The following is a 17421-nucleotide window of genomic DNA, read 5'->3' as shown; positions in this document are numbered from 1 at the left end:
AAATCTAATGTTATCTCCAAATCCAAGTTTAAACCTTCGACTCTGATACCACTTCTTGTGCAATCAATAGGTACGGAAGCGAAAGAAATCCTAAACCCAATACAAGAACAAATAGAATAGCAATAGATGGTATTAACCAAATATTAGCAAAGCTAATGGTAACCAATTTAGGCAAACTCAATTACAATGTTAGAAGTAGAAAACAATAATCATCTAAGACAATCACAGGTAAGAACCCCAAATATTTGCAAACCGCAAAGAAGAGAAAATAAGAGACAAGATTTACATGGTTCGACGATGTGCCTATTTCCACGGGCAATATGAATCTTCAATCCACTATTAGATATGCAAAATATAATTATTTTCAAGCCTTCAATCTCTCCAAATACAATAGGTATGTTTTGTTTTTCAAAAGCCTATTGATTAGTTTGCCCTAAACCCATCTTAAAGGTATTTATAGGATTGACTTACGAAAGAAAAACTCTGTGGGGCATTCGAACGACTGCCTGAGTGCATTAGGATGCTCTTTTATAATTCTCGGTAAATGCAAACGCTCCTTAGACATTCAAACGCACTTTGAACGATTTGTAGAATTGAGCTAGAAAACAACACCGCAAAATTTGGTGACCTTTAATTGGTCCTTTTAATAGCAGATAAACGATTTTAATATATATTTCAACTTGATTAATAATTGATCATGTTGGTATTAGTTAGAATTTGACCTCATCTAAATCCAACTCTATTCCGTCTTAATCCAGCAAGATAGCCACCTAATCCAATGGAAAAAAACATGTGCTTGGTCAAAGGCTGCAAGCTTTCTCTTCAATCTTATTCTTTTCTTAAAAAACCTTAACGACCATCTAAAATTCTAAATCCATTTTACTAAATCAAGTGGGATTATCTTATTCAAAGTGTCATTATAATCTGTTAACTTCCACTTAAGTAAATGAAGTATGATGATCTTAATCTGACGTACTGAAATATGAAATGATTCTAACTGCTTGTGCCATGGCAAACTAGTGTGCCTCTTAGTACATCACTATACGGTATTGACCTTCTAATTAACAAGTTAATCACATAGGAATATCAAACAAGGAACCAACTTGTGTGTCAAATATACTTATTCTTATAATTATCACAATACTTTTATCCACATTATAACGAGCAGCTATTTGGATTTATTTTAAAATATCATCCTGCAATATTTCAACTCCTCATTTCTCGAATCTACTGAGAAACCACTACCTCTGGTTAATGATCAGTAATTCACTTAGTATATATAGTCTTTGACTGACATGGGCTTCTTCTTTTCCATTTCCAAGTTTTATTAATACATCATATGAAGGTTTAATTGGTCAAAAGATCTCGTTGCATGTATAAAATAGTCGCAATGTTGTTAATGACAAGTATGTTACGATCCGATCACATTGATTAAATCGAGTTAAGTTGAGTTAATTACTTAACTTTATTTTATTATTTTAAATTTCAGATAAATCAGATAATCCGTTGAAAATTTTTTGATATGTGTTTATAATTATCATGGAAGAAATTTAAGTTTAACCAAATTAATATTTTCGTCGTTATTTTTTACTATAGTCATTTCTATCTTTCTAGAAATTGATCATAACCATAGAAACATCTCGTTCTTTCAAACTCTAGTCATCTTTCTCTACCAGCAGCCACCCTATCTTATGGTCGTCCACCTTAGTGGACCTCTAGTCTAGTACTTTCTCTTTCTTTGCTCTATTAATGTGATGCGCCTTTCTAAGGCTCCAAGCAAAAATAGCTTTCTACGAGCAACTCAGGCAAACCTATCATTTATTATATTAACTTATGAAACGGATAGAAGCACTAAGATACAGGATAGATATGTAGAGTGTTAAAAGAATTATAGATACATAAGAACAATGCGACAGGGTTTTATGTAGCATTTGAGAGAAGGTTTTACGTTTTTAAAGTTACTAAACTTGACGATATTTTCTCACATCTGCACCTTATCTAGGTTCAAGTTCTGTAATTGTCACCTCATTTGATGACATTATTGTAGACTTGCTTGAGTTCCGGTTTGGCGTATCGCCGTGGTTATCCAAGCTGATGCTGCTCTGTCTGATATAAAATGCAGGTCTCGAGGGCGCTTTAAGCGACACCGTCTCGCTGCTAAGCATCACGACGACCATCGACATGTTAGGCCTCTCAACAGGGTCTTCCTGAACGCACAGTAGTCCAATATGGATGGATCTCAGCATCTCACTTCTTGAGTAATGGTTGCTCAAGGATGGATCAATTAGCTCTGTAGTTGTTCCTGCTCTCCAATGCTCCCATGTCTGCATAAAGTTTCATTAACTTTGCATATAAGGCTATCATATGAAACTCCATTAATGTTATGTCTACAAACTTTTAAAAGTACTCACATAGCTCAAGAGGTCTTCACCCTGCTCAGGATCAAAGTAACCATTGTTTCTCCTTCCGGTCACAATCTCTAAAACTAAAACACCAAAGCTAAATACATCTGATTTGATCGAGATGTGCCCACACATTGCGTATTCTGGTGCCATATAACCACTGCATTATACCTGAACTTGTTATTTAATGTACACTTTATAACCTGTGATCAGAATAAGGATTGAAGGTTGCTACTTACAATGTTCCAACAACACGGTTTGTGATGCCTTGAGTTTGGTCCCCTCCAAAAAGCCTGGCTAGACCAAAATCTGCAATCTTTGGGATCATTTCCACATCTAACAGAATGTTGCTTGCCTTGAGATCACGATGAATGATTTTTAGCTGTGAATCTTCGTGTAGATAAAGTAGGCCTCGAGCAACTCCATTGATGATCTTATACCTCTTTCCCCAATCTAATTGGCTTCGTCTCTCATCATCTATGATTCAAATATAACAATTGGCTAAGTTACACATGATCTAATAACTTCTTCTAGCAGATATGATTTAAAGGCCTAGTAGATTAATGGTGTACCGAATACATAAATTTTCGTTGGGCTAGCTCATGAAAGGGTAAATTAAGATGTGGGAGAAAAGTCGTACCAAAAAGAATGGTGTCTAGGCTTCTGTTAGGAACAAGTTCATAGACAAGCAACTTCTCATGCGCCTCTACACAAACACCTAAAAGCCTTACAAGATTCCTGTGCTGAAGCTTGGCAACTAACATTAGCTCATTTTTCAGCTCTCCTAGTCCTTGTCCTGAACTCTTTGATAGTCTCTTCACAGCTATCTCCTGACCATCAGGGAGGAGACCCTAGGAAAATTAGAAGGTTAGCAGGGCATGTATACATATCGATAATTACTCTAAAATAAATCGAATTGATATTTGCTATATAATCTTACTTTGAAGTGCAATTGTGAATTAATTAGCTATTCTTATACCTTATAAACTGCACCAAATCCCCCTTCTCCAAGCTTGTTGACTTCAGCAAAGTTAGCTGTTGCAGCTCTCAATGTTGACAGATCAAGAAGCAGTGATTCAACACTTTCGATCTCCTCTTCATGAGTTTCATCTACTGAAGAAAGAACAGACATCATCTCAATAGACTAATAATACAGATATTATAGCCACAAGTAATTTTGTTGATTGCCTCTTCTTGCTTGATTTATACTTGTCGCCTTCCTCCCAAGACAGCCATGCAATTTGATGCCATGACTTCAATTTCATTAATTGTAATGTTCAAGTTAGTTAATTTTATGGATAAAAATTATCCACTAGTTCCAGATAAGGATAATAAAGAGAATGTGAAATGATATAAAAGACAAATACGTATCATCAGAATAGAGGTTTCATGTTCCCAAGAATCTTGATAGACTCTGTCTAGTTATGTCTCGTTTAAGACAGCCTTCGATTTAGCTGTTTTTTTTTTTTAATTATAAATAGCCCATCCATTTAATATTTGCTAATGTAATGACATGAGAATGATGATATGATGCATATGTAGTGCTAAATATCAAATGGGTGATGGAAGCAGAAGCAAAACCTTTATCTCCAAATATGACTAATGGAAAAGTAATGACAAAATGCAACAAATTAGGGGAATACTCAAATATGACGCTAATAGTAGCAAAATAGCAATCAAATACTTCTTAACAAGTATTAGACACCCTATTGCAAGTAATCTCAAAGAGTAAAGGCAATAGAGACAATAGAGAAACAGAAACAAAGTTTATGTGATTTAGCAATGTGCCTACATTCACGAGCAAAGCAATTTTCAATCCACTATGCAAATATTTAAATATAAAAAGTTTTTTCAATTCTAATCTCCCTCAATACAATAGTGACTAGCTCTCTTAATTTTTCTCTTAAGCATGTCTACCCTAAAATCCCAACTTTAGTATTCATACGGATGACTTAAAGCTGAATAAATCCTACGGGGTGTTCGAATGCCCATGGGTCCATTCAAATGCTCACGGAATTCAAATTAGGAATGCAAAAGGGCTTTCGAATGCCTATAGGATTGTTTGAGCACTTGCAGAGTGTAAATCCTCTTTAGTTTTTGCATTCGACCACCGCTGAGGCCAGTTCGAACGCCCCAGCACAATAAGTCTGGAACTCTTGATTTGAACGAAACTTCAACAATCCTCTACCTTGGCGAAAACCTCAAGACTTCAACAAATTACTCTCTACCACTGCAAAGTTTGAAACCTCCTAAAATGCACCGCTTACAAATCCGAGTCCTCAGATGCCAAAATCCAAAATAATTACATATGCGAGACATTGATCAAGTCTAAATAATGTTGGAACTTGACCTTTGTCACCACCTTAGTCATCATGTCTATAGGATTATCTGCAATCCCAATCTTACAAAAGGAGATATCTCCTTCTTCCAAAATTTCACTCACAAAATAAAATTGAATATCAATGTGTTTTGTCCTAATATGATGAACTTGGTTCTTCATCAAACAAATTGCATTTTGGCTATCACATTGTACCTCCACCTACTCTTAGTATACACCCAAGTCATCTATCAAGCCAATCAACCAAATAACCTCCGCCATTGCCATATACTCAGCCTTTATGGTACATAGAGCAACAGTCGACTACAAAGTAGACCTCCAACATACCGACCCTCTAGCAAGTGTGAATATATATCATGTAGTAGATCTGCGTTTGTCCAAATCACCTGTATAGTTTGAATCCACATATCCAGTAAGGCATAAACCAAGTCTTTCCTCTTTCACAAATTTCAATCCAACTCCCGAAGTAATATGAATGTATCTCAAAATCCACTTCATCGTCTGCTAATGCTATTTTTCTGGAGCATGTATGTATCTGCTAAAAATGCTGATGAATTGTGAAATATTCAACCTCGTGCACACCATCGTGTACATCAGGCTTCCAATTGCGCTTACTTCTAGTATCTTGGATATAAAATCTCTCTCAGCATTTGTACTCAGTAATATAGCTGCACTAATCTAAAATGAAGTGCCAACGGTATACTAACTGAGTTTGGCTTACTGTCAATACCAAACTGCTGTAATACCTTCTTTAAATACCATTCTTCTATCAAGCATACCATTCCCATTCTTTTATCTCTTCCGATTTTTATGCCGAGTATCTTTTTAGCTTCTCCTAGATTCTTCATTTTAAATTCTTTATATAATTAGAGCTTCAATTTATCAATCTCTACCTTGCTCTTAGATGCTATCGACATATCATCTATAAAAAAAAGCAAATAGATAAAAGATCTATCTTGAAGCTTTATAAAATAAACATAATAATTATAGTGGCTTCTCTTGTACTTTTGACTCTATATAAATTGATTAAAATATATATATCATTCTCTTGGAGACTGCTTTAGGCCATATAAGAACTTCTTTAATTTGCAAACCAAATCCTCCTTCCGCCGTATAAGAATTTCTTTAATTTGCAAACCAAATCCTCATTCCCACCAACTTTGCATCTTTCTGGCTGAGTCATGTAAATATCCTCCTCTAAATCACCATGCAAGAAGGCAATCTTCACGTATATCTGAGTTAGCTTTAGATCCAATTGAGCTACTAAATCTAATAAAATCCAAATAGAGGAATGTTTCATCATTAGAGAAAATACTTCATTATAATCAATCCCCTCATTGTGTGCATATCCTTTTGCCACCAATCTAGTTTTGAATCTAATTCCGCTTTTCGATTGAGGATCTTCTTTCTTAGCATGTATCCATTTACATCTAATTGCTCCTTTTTCTTTTATGGTGCTCCACCAAATTCCATGTCATATTCTTATTAAGAGCTTTCATTTCATTATTAATCGCCACTCTCCAATTTGCACTTTCAGTGTTCCTCATGTCTTCTTTGAAGGTAGTCGAAAAGTCTTCAACAACCATAGGAAGTGCATGAGCCAATATATCTAAATAGCGTGTCGGTCTTCTAATATCTCTTCTTGGCTTTCTAACTACTATAGAGTCTTGCTCATCTATTTTCGGTTCTAAAGTGTCACCCTCATGCAAATTTTATTCTTCTTCATTTGCCTTTACTAAGGAAATATCTTGTAGTAGACTTGAATTTGCCTTAAACTCCACCTGTTGTAAAACCTCTCCAAAATTGTCATCAACTGCTGCTCTGCTGCTGCTGCTGCAGCAGAGACTTCTCAGCACAGCAATAGAAGCAAAGCGGCAGCAGCAGCTTCTCTTCTGCAGCAGCACTTGGTGCTTCTTATGCAGTTATGCCTCATAAATTTTAAATTATTTTATATTTTATTTTGATTTTTGTTTATATTTTTTAGTTGCATAGCTAAAATATTAATGGCTCCAAAAGAGAAGTCATATGATACCGATATTAGGTGACAACATTGCAGCACTATTAGGTAAGATAAAAGATGCGTTAAATACAACTGGTGTGGAAAGGAAATGAGTGGTGGTGAGAGCCATTTGAAAGAACATTTAGCTGGAAGATAAGAAAATGTAACAGCTTGCACTCAAGTGTCTTTAGAAATTAGAAAGCAGATGTTAGCTCATTTAATTGGCAAAAAGAAGGATAAATAATCTGCACAACAAAAAGAGTTAATGATTCATGAAGAATTGATGCATAATCCTGTACACATTGATGATGATAGCAGTGAGCAAAGTGAGGAGGATGAGGAGGAGACAGATGAGGAGGGCAATAAAAGAGAGCAAAAATATGCATAGAGAAGAGGAAGAGATGAGAAGAAGCACTGGTGGTAACTTTCAGAGATCTAAATCAGTTAATATACAAGGAGATAGAGAATATGGGGGCAGCAGTTCTACCCATAGGACTCCTAGTGTTACAGCAGAGTCTGAAAATATTGGACCAATGGATATATATCTTCAGAAAAAAAAGGGTCGTACACAGACTTCCATCAAGACAGCTCTCAAAGGAATTAAAAATGTAAAGAAACACATTGGTAGAGCTATCTCTAAATTTTTCTTCTGCAACCATATTCCTTTTAATGTAGCTGATAGCCCTTACTATCACACTATGATGGATGTTATACAATCAGTAGGGCCTGGTGTTTCCCCTCCTAATTCAAATAATATTGCTACTAAATATCTTGACTCAGAGGTAGATGAACTTCATACTTATATTAAGACATTTAAACGGTATTGGGATGAATTTAGTTGTACACTGATATGTGATGGGTGGAGTACACAAAACAGAAGAAATATAATTAATTTCTTAGTGTACTCTGGCATGGGGATAATATTTTTGAAGTCTGTGAATGTTACTGCTCATTTCAAAAATGCAGATTATATTTGTCAGTTGATGGATGAGGGGTACAAGAACTCGGTGAAAAAAGAGTAGTCCAAGTGGTTACCGATAATGGGGCAAATTATAAAGCTGCTAGAAATTTACTAATGATTAAAAGACCTCATTTATATTGGACGCCATATGCTGCACATTGTATTGATCTGATGTTAGAGGATATTGTAAAAGAGCCTGAAATTGACATGGTCATATGTGAAGGTCAGAGGTTAACAAATTTTATATATAACCATGGTTAGGTTCTTAATTTACTCAGGCAGATGACTGGTGGTAGGGAGATCATTAGACCCGGCATCACTAGATTTGTCACTCACTTTTTAGCTTTGAAGAGCATCATGCGCTACAGGGATGATATTATGCGGATGTTTGCATCACAGGAGTGGTCTATGAAAATTAAGAATATGAAACCTAAAGATAAATCTTTAGGTGAAACATTGAAAAATATGACTCTTGGAAATACATTTTGGGATAATATTATAATTGTCACTGCAGTATTTGAGCTTCTTGTCAAAGTATTAAGACTTGTAGACAGTGATGACAAGTCTGAGATAAGTTTCTTATATGAGGCAATGGACATAGCTAAAGAATCAATAAAAAAATGTGGGCCAAAGTTATAGGAAGTGGTGGAAGATAATTGATTCTAGATGGAACAAACAACTACATAGAGATATACACGTTGCTTGTAAGCATGCTTTTAAGTTTTAAGTTTTAATTTACTTTTATTTATGAATATTTAAAAATTTGAATGCTTACAAATTTTAAATTTATACAGGGTATTTTCTTAATCCAAGATTTTAATTCTCTAAAAATGTCAATAATGATAGTGAAGTCTTGTTGGGGGTTAGAAAGGTAATCAGCAAGCTTGAGCCCGATATTCATAAACAAATCCTATGCGATAAAGAAGTGAGTTATGATTCAATTAAATAATTTTATTATTATTTGTTTCAAGTTTCAACTTTCAATATAATCAATAAGCTAATAATATATTTCTGATTTCAGATGGAGAAATATAGATTGAGAGCTAGGCAATTCAGTACTGATAAAGTTGCTACAGCTATATCTCATAACACTCCAGCTGAATGGTGGTCTATTTATGGATGGGAGGAGGCACCAAATTTGATGCCAATAGCAAAGAAGATTTTAAGTCAAACTGTATCTTCATCACAGTGTGAAAGAAATTGGACTACTTTCTCCTTAATCCACACAAAAACACGCAACCGATTAACAATGGAAACATTGAAGAAGTTAGTTTTTTGTCATTATAATATGAGATTGAGGGAGAGAAATTTAAGAAGAAAGGCAGAAAATGAATAACTAATTGATTTAAATCATGTTTTTGATGAAGAAGACCCCTTGACTTCATGGATTAGAAAAATAGAGGACAGATTATTAAATGACAGAGATAACCCATGGTTAGATGAAATATTGGGAGAGACCATGACGAGGGCAGAGGCTGGTACGAGTCATTTAGCAATGAGAGATAGTATACTTACTAGTACCAGTCATAGTTCTGATGATACATATGGTGGTGAGATAGTTCCATTTATATTTGTTGGGGAAAGTCAAGGAGGCATAAGGAGTGAAGACAGAGAAACTGATGATATATATACATATCAATGACGCCGTCATGAGATGCATTTTGGTTCCTATGATTATGGTACATCGAGTATTTATTATTTGGAGCCATCACAAGATCCATATACTAGTTACTATTCTCAGTATTCTTAGGCATAAGATCTAAATGCTGGTTATTATCCTTCTCAAACGCAAGTCACACAACAAGATTCATACAATATGACTAGTACGATGGAATCACTTTTTGGAGCATCAGGTCCCAGACATCAATATTTACAAACTTATGGTGATTATGATGATGAAGACTAGAAATTTACGAGAACCAGCTCGGTATTCAACAAAGTTTTAAATCTTGAGTAAGTTAATATATTTTTTAAGTTTTTAGACTTCATTTGTGAGTAATTTTTGTTTTCTTATATTTTGTCATTTTTTCTAAATTTTTTTGCATTTTTAAATAATATTTAGAATTTTATATAATTGAAAAATAGTCCAATCTGATACGAACGACCGATACGGCTGATACGTATCATTTTTCTAGACGGCCGATACTGATACCGATCCCGATCCCGATACTGGGACCTTGGTGCCAATGCCTTTCAGCTCTACACAAGCTATCATTGCCCATGAATTTAACTCCACCTAATATTTTATCAAAAGTTGAAAAGTAATTCCGATTAGGACACATATGATATGTGCAACCAGAATCTAATATCCACTCATTTGTGTCACAAGCAAGAGTCGAGCCTATTAGGGCATTTTTTGAATTCTCATCTTTTGAATATACCAAATTTGTCTTTTGAGGGTTTTTATTTTGGCAATTATTCTTCTAATGCCCTTTATTTCAGCAATAAGAGCATTGGTCTTTTTCAATCTTTTTTCTATCTAAAAATGCACCCCTTGATACTCATTGTTAATTAGTGCATTTACAACATCATCATAATATATAGAGTCCTTTCCATTTAGCAAAGTAATAGTGAGAGTTTAAAAGTACTAATGCTTTGTCATCATCCGAGATCTCCACATCTAAGTTTTGCAAAACCGCATGTAGTTTGTTGAAAGAGTTCAAATGCTCAGCCATAGATGTTCCAATCTTATACTGAAACATAAAAACTTTTCCAAATAGAGCCGATTTTTACTGCTCATTTTTATGAATTTGTCCTCAAGATTTTTCCACTTCCTTCATCACAAAGTACTTCTGATCCTTTGCTAAACAAAAGTCAAACAGTGCTACATGCTTGTCGGTTCATCTTCTCTTATTCTTTGTCTAATACTTCTTTGGGCTTTACTTCTAAGATAATGTCGAATTCTTGTTGGAACAAGATGTCCATCATTTTACATTGCCATATTTTAAAAATATTAGTGCGATCAAATTTCTCTACTTTAAATTTTACATTTGAGACAATTTTTTCCAATTTGGATGATTCTAACATTTCTTTTTAATTTCCCAAATCCATACTATCCCTAAATTCAATAGCCTAGGTTTGAAACCTTTGATGCCCTGATACTAATTTGTAGTGCTAAATGCTAATTGGGTGATGGAAGCAGAAGCAAAACCTTCACCTCCAAATATGACCAATGGAATAGTAATAACAAAATGCAACCAATTTGGGAAAAACTCAAATATGGTGCTAATAGTAGAGAAATAGTATAAAATACTTCTAAGCAAGTATTAGACACTCTATTGTAAGTAATCTCAAAGAGTAAAAGTAATAGAGACAATAGAGAGAAAAAGAGACAAGATTTACATAGTATATTCAAATGCCTGCAGGGCCGTTCAAACACCTACAAAGTGTAAATCCTCTTGGGCTTTTGCATTCGAACACTTGGCACAACAAGTTTGGAACTCTTGATTTAAGCCAAATTTCAATAGCATGTCCTCTAGATATTGATGAGATAATACTACTGGCTATGAGACATTGAATATGAATATGAAAGTCTTTATATTTTCAATTTAAAATTTGAAATTTCTTCATATGGAACATTAGATAGCTCAATCTAGAAATCTTTTGCTGCTGAAATTTTATACACAGTCCATTCCAACATCTTTATGTGGTTGAAATTTTAATATATTTGGATTAGTAAGATTAGATATACGAATTGCACATATACACTGTCAGAAAGGCAGAACTCCAAAAACATGCCAAATGAGGATGCACAAAGCAATACAAACATCTTTATAGCATATGTCTGTGCTTTAGTGTTTTAGAAGGCTTCTAAGTGTGGATAAAGTTTTATTGCCTTTGCTATTATGGTTTGGAAGATATAATTGCTATAAATCTGAATTTATATACTGAATTTTTATAAAGCATAGGACATTTGCAGCTAACAACATGATCTGAACTTCAAACTCAAAGGTGTCTATGTGATAATAATCAAGAGTTTGTACATCAAATTTCATAAAGTTTGGACAACTGGATCAAAAGGTAAGGCCATACAAAATTTTCTTGTTACTTGAGCTTGTATCATTTAAAATGAAACATGGAATGGATGATCATGTGATAAATGTTCCTAATTAGTCAAGAGTTCTGTCTACTTAATAGTGTCTAGTGATGTCTAATTAATATATAATTATACTGATCTCCATTATTAGTAGTATAGTCTGCAAATCGTAATACATATAACTTACATGGTAGTGCTGGATTTCTTGATTGTCTTCTCTTCCTCCAGAAACAAATACAAATAATGGAGATCAGAGATAATGCAGTCACTAGGGATATTGTAATTGCAAGAACTGCACCAGTAGCATATTTCTTCTTCTTCCCTGCAATTTTAGTTGGTGGATTACAATTGTTATATATCTGAATACAAAAATAACTCATAATAAAAGAAACATATGTAACTAACATTTAAAACAAACTAGCAAGTTATTTTCTTCCAATGGATGTCTTCATCTATTAAATCCTTTTCCTTACATTTCTTTGAATGGAAATGCAGTAGTCAAAGAACAATCCATGAAATTTAATTCATCTCCTGACTTTGTATTGAAAAATGTTCTTAGGAATTATTTACTGCACATGTGGCACGTTTTAAGAAAACAGCATTGATCACATACTAATAAACTCGGTGGAGGTTGGCTCAGCAACATTCCAAGAGAAAAACTAATCCTACTTCCTGTTGTAAACAAAGGGGTAATTGAAGCGGAGCAATCCCAAACCCACAGCAAGAACAAATAGAACAGCAACGGATAATATTAACTAAGTATTAGCAATGAAAATAGCAACATCAATTTAGAAAAAAAAATTCAATCACAATTCTAGAAGCAGAAAGCAACTAATCACCTAAGATAATCACAAACAAAAATACCAAATAGATGCAAACTACAAAAAAGAGAGAGAGAGAGAGAGAGAGAGAGAGAGAGATAGACAAGGTTTATGTGATTCAGCAATGTACCTATTACATCCACAGACCACGGGCGATGTAAATCTTCAAAATTTACTTGTAGAGTGTAAAATACAAGTATTTTCAAGTCTCCAATCTCATCCCAATACAATATGTGCATTCTCTCTCAAAAACCCCTTGATTCATTTGCCACAAACTATCTTAATGGTATTTATAAATGAGACTTACGAAGGAGAAATCCCATGGGTATTTGAACAACTTCCTGACTGTGTTCGAATGCCTTTTTGTGTCTCTTTGCAAATTCGAACAGTTGACGAGCATTCACACAACAACCAGGGGACATTCAAATGCTAGATTGGATTGAGCAAAAATCAACAAATTTTCATCTTGGTGAAAATTCCAAGACTTCAACCAAATTTATCACCACCACTTAAAGTGACAGCAATTTCAAAATGTACTACTTGCAAATTTGTGTCCACACATGTCAAATCTAAATAATCAAATATTGTAAGACTTTCATAGAACTTCAAATGATTTTCACTGCTACAAAGTGAGTGAGTTTACTATGCCAATTCTAAATAATCCAATATGCAAATAATTGATCAAGTCCAAGCAATATTGGACTTTGACCCCAATCACAACTATATTGTCGTTGTGGACAATTAAAAGTGCATATGCTATCATATTAGTACACTGTGCAAGCTTTTGAGTTGTCTTTCTCAGATTACTAATTGCAATTAATTTTTCTTTCAGTAAAATTTTCTAAGTTGAGGTCACCTCCTTATGCAAACGTGAGTCTTCTGCTTTTAAATTACTTACCTTGCTAAACTTAAGTGGAGTCAGAGAGAATTCAATTTTCGTATACTTAGGAAAGTCTTTGCTTCTGGCATTCTCCAAATGCTCTTGATTCAAGTTAGAAAACTCACCAAGAGTTACAACTTTTCCGGAGACCACATCATAATTTGGGCATTGAAATTTATGTCCCTATTTGTCTACCATTATACTGCTCTACAAAAATACAAATTCCTTTTCTAAAAGCCTTATATCACAATAAAAATAAGAATGACAGAAATTGACCCAACTTGATAACACAATACTATAATCTAACTCTAGACTTAATCAAACGGCCCAGCTCGCCCATGCCTGTCCTGACCCGGCCCGATTTGGACCAGGCTAAGCCCGGCCAAAGCCCAAACTAAGCATGGGTGACACGGGCCTGCCCGTTTGGCCCTCAATTAAGCCGCCCATTCTGCTACAGTTTTTTACCGTTTTGCTACAGTAAAAATATTTTGGTATTGTACTGTTTTGCATTATTTTAAGCACACCTTTAACAAATTTTAATTTATTTTAATTATTTTTTAAATGAAGGAACATAAATATTTTTTTTAAAATAATCTAATAGTAAAAAATATTCTAAAAATAGCTAAAATGTGGGTTGAGCAGAGTGATTGGTGGGTCGGGTCGGCCCGGCCTGACTGGCTAGCCCGATCTCACGGGCCGACAGGCGATAACGGGCTAGACTATTCTAGCCCAACCCGAACACGGCTTGGCCCGAGTGATTGGTGGGTCGGGCCGTGAACAAATACTTAAGCCCGGTTAACCCGAAAAGCCCGGCTCGAACCCGGCCCAGCCCGTCCGATGATCATTTCTATCCAACTCTTAATTAGATTTTATTTAGTCTAATCAGGATTAGATCGTAAATGAGTCAATCCACCTAAACCGATTAGTAATCGAGTCATATTCAGGTTTATATGATGATCCCCATTTTGACTCATTTAAGTATACGGATTGAGTCGGGGTCAACTCAACAACCCAATATCATATAAATACTAAATTTCTAACCCCAAGTCTCACACTCACTTTCACTCTCACACCAGCCGCCTCCCACCCTCCCACCCTCCCCTTTTGAAAGCCCAAAAAGCCAACCATCACCATTAAAGCTAGCTGCCGCCCAGATCTCCTCCGATCCTCCCTTCCTACTGATTTCCTCCTCGAGTGCCTTGATCTCATCGTCCTCACCTCCACCGCTACAAATTCATGGGAAGTAAGCTCCTTTCCTATCCCTTTCTCTCCTCAAATCTCCAACAGATCCTGATCCTTCTCCCACGCCTGCGCCATCGCCATCAGCCACTCGATCTACCTCTCCCACCCTCCCACCCTCTTCAGAAAGCCCAAAACCCTCTCCACCAAAGCCGCCTGCTATATCTCGAGTCTACATCGTATGGCTTTAGAGAGAAAGAAAAAGAAAAAAAGAGAGAAGCGAGAGAGAGAGAGAGAGAGAAGATTTCATGCCGCATCTCAAGTCAGAATCCGATCCCAATCTGGACCAACGAGTCCGTTTCGTTATCAACCAATATTATGATCCATGGTTTTAACCACTGAAAAAAGTAGCTCTAAGCAGAAAGTTTGAGAGGTTTTGGTTGCCAAGACATTAGAAGTTCTAACAATTCTAAAAATAAAAAATTGATAGATGAACAGTAGCCAAGCAATGAATAGTGCTTTTGAACCCTAGGGCATATCTTCTATCATTTCTAAGAGACTTTTGAAGATCATATATATCATGATTTTGGGAGGCTCTGATTTAGAACATGTTGAAAATATTTTCTATATATCTTATCCATTTTAGATCTTGAAGTACTCTATCTCGAGAATTACTAACACAGAAGCATCAACCTCGAGGGTCACTTAGGTTGAGAATCAATCACCGAAAGTAGCATACCACAAGTTTAAACGAGCAAGACCTTATAAATTTAATCGTGGATATTGATGGACAATTATTGTAGTGATTGGTTCGATGCTGAATAGTATCCGTGATGTTTTTACCCTAAATTGAAGGATTCTTCCATATAAAATATGTATGTTTGCACTTGTCTTTCTACATTATTATATTGATAATGTGTGGTAAATGTGATCTCAGTCATTCATATTTTTTTTCAGTTGGGTGTTGTCACATTTAAATGAGTTTTTGACCAAACTAGCTCTATTCCAAACTTTATTTACTAAAATAAACTGTTCGTCAAACTTATTACCAAAATGTATCCATTTTACTATAGGCTAAAATAAATGTTAAATTCATAAGCATTTTACTTCTAGGGTAAAAATGCTATCAACATAAACGATTTTATATAAAAGTAAAATTATATCTAAATTAAACGGACTCCTATAAATAAAGCGTTGGAAAAAATACCAAACTAGTTAGTAATGTAAAATGTTTATATGTTCATACCCCTTTTAGTAATAAGCTTGAGCAACAATCTATTTTGGTAAATAAAATTTGGATTAGGACTAATTTGGTCAATCACTGCATTTAAATAGGGCTTCGTACATTTCAACTACTTTGTTTCACTTATATATTCATCACCTCTTTGGTTGTCGACAGGCCTAGAAGAAACGAATATCTTGACTTTAGATTTCCAGAGTAAAACGAATAGCATGTTCAAATGCTATTAGACTACATTTGACTACATGGGGACATAAAGACGTACAATTAGGACAAGGACATAACACCCGCAATCAGGTATACATGGAAGATGCTCAGTCTATAACAAACCAATTGCCATCATAGGCTTTAGGATTAATGGGGACTTCAGAGGAAAATGACAGCAAACATTAATGTGGCTGTGAATTTTCCAAGGAAATTTATGTGGTGGGACTTTCAAGAAATGCCATTTATGCCACCCTTTGAGAAGCGTTCTCATAGCTAAGAGAATTGTTACAGACCTAACATAGAGTTTGGCTTTGTTAGCATACTATTAGAACCAGTTTGTCATTAATTCATACATCTTATTAAAATTTATTACTTTCTAAAATCCAAACAAAAGGGAAGACGGAGTACCTGGCCAAGGGACCACCGGAGCCGTAGCCGTAGCCGGCGCCGGAGCGCTCTCCGCCGTAGGCTGCGGAAGCATCAGTTTCGAAACCCCATCATAGAACTTATACACCTCGTACCTCAAATTACACCTCACTCCAATAATCCTCCCCCCTTGCCTCCCAGAAAAATAGTTCGGGATCAACCCAACTAAGTTCCCCAAGCATTGCCCGCACTCCTCCTTGGTCAAATCCGGCGTGCACTGCTCCAATCCATAGATCGTATTGAACTCCTTATCGAACCCAACTTCGGCCGTCGAGTACTTTAACTTATCCGAGGAGTTATACGCGGCCGAGACGGCGGTGGCGTTCATAAGATAGCCGACGAGCTCGTTTAATAGGGTTGGGTTTGAAACGTTGTGGACGTTCGCAACGTAGTATTGGTGAACGTTATCGGTGGAGGAGAGGAAGAGTTGGTTGGAGTAGCTGAGGTGGCAGTCGTCGAAAAAGATGGCGGCGGACCTGTAGTAGGGGCAGAGCTGGGCGGCATTTTTGATGGCGAGGTCGAGGCAGGAGAGGCAGGAGGAAGAATTGGTGTCGCCCCGGCAGAGGGCGAGGGCGGAGACTTCGTCGGGGATGGAGCCGGTGGTTGATTTGAAGAAGCCGGAGGAGGAGGAGGCGTTGGCGGGGAGGGACGACAGGAGCCGGTTGAGGTTGGTAGCGTAGGTGCTGTTGGCGGTGTAGTTACCGTAGTCGTCGCAGTAGTGGCCGAACCGGTAAGCGGCGGAAGGAGCAAGGTAGAGGAGAAAGAGGAAGGAGGAGACGATGATGGACATGGCCTGGTTTGGTGTTCTAGATTGGACGGTCATGGACTGACTAGTTTAGTACTTGTTACTCGTTAGTTATGCTTCATGGAGAGTGAATCGTGTGACGTTCTCGCTCGCAAGTTACTGGCTTATTTCTGCCCATAAACAATAT

The 17421-nt window shown here is 36.0% G+C and overlaps 1 protein-coding gene across 1 annotated transcript; it reads right to left on the bottom strand.

The window, feature by feature from the left end:
* Window positions 1-1800: 1800 nt before the first annotated feature.
* Window positions 1801-17421, bottom strand: LOC140758590 (cysteine-rich receptor-like protein kinase 6). The gene is made up of 7 exons (XM_073094801.1): window positions 16472-17421; window positions 11924-12058; window positions 3382-3515; window positions 3043-3253; window positions 2642-2879; window positions 2412-2562; window positions 1801-2324 (listed from the first exon to the last, which is right to left on the bottom strand). The coding sequence occupies exons 1-7, from the start codon at window positions 17310-17312 to the stop codon at window positions 1995-1997; spliced, it is 2040 nt and encodes a 679-aa protein (XP_072950902.1). The 5' UTR covers window positions 17313-17421; the 3' UTR covers window positions 1801-1994.

This window comes from Typha angustifolia, chromosome 4 (genome assembly GCF_048772165.1).
Source record: "Typha angustifolia cultivar Huaian chromosome 4, ASM4877216v1, whole genome shotgun sequence".
Taxonomy (NCBI): Eukaryota; Viridiplantae; Streptophyta; class Magnoliopsida; order Poales; family Typhaceae; genus Typha; species Typha angustifolia.
This window is presented reverse-complemented; position numbering and strand designations above follow the sequence as displayed.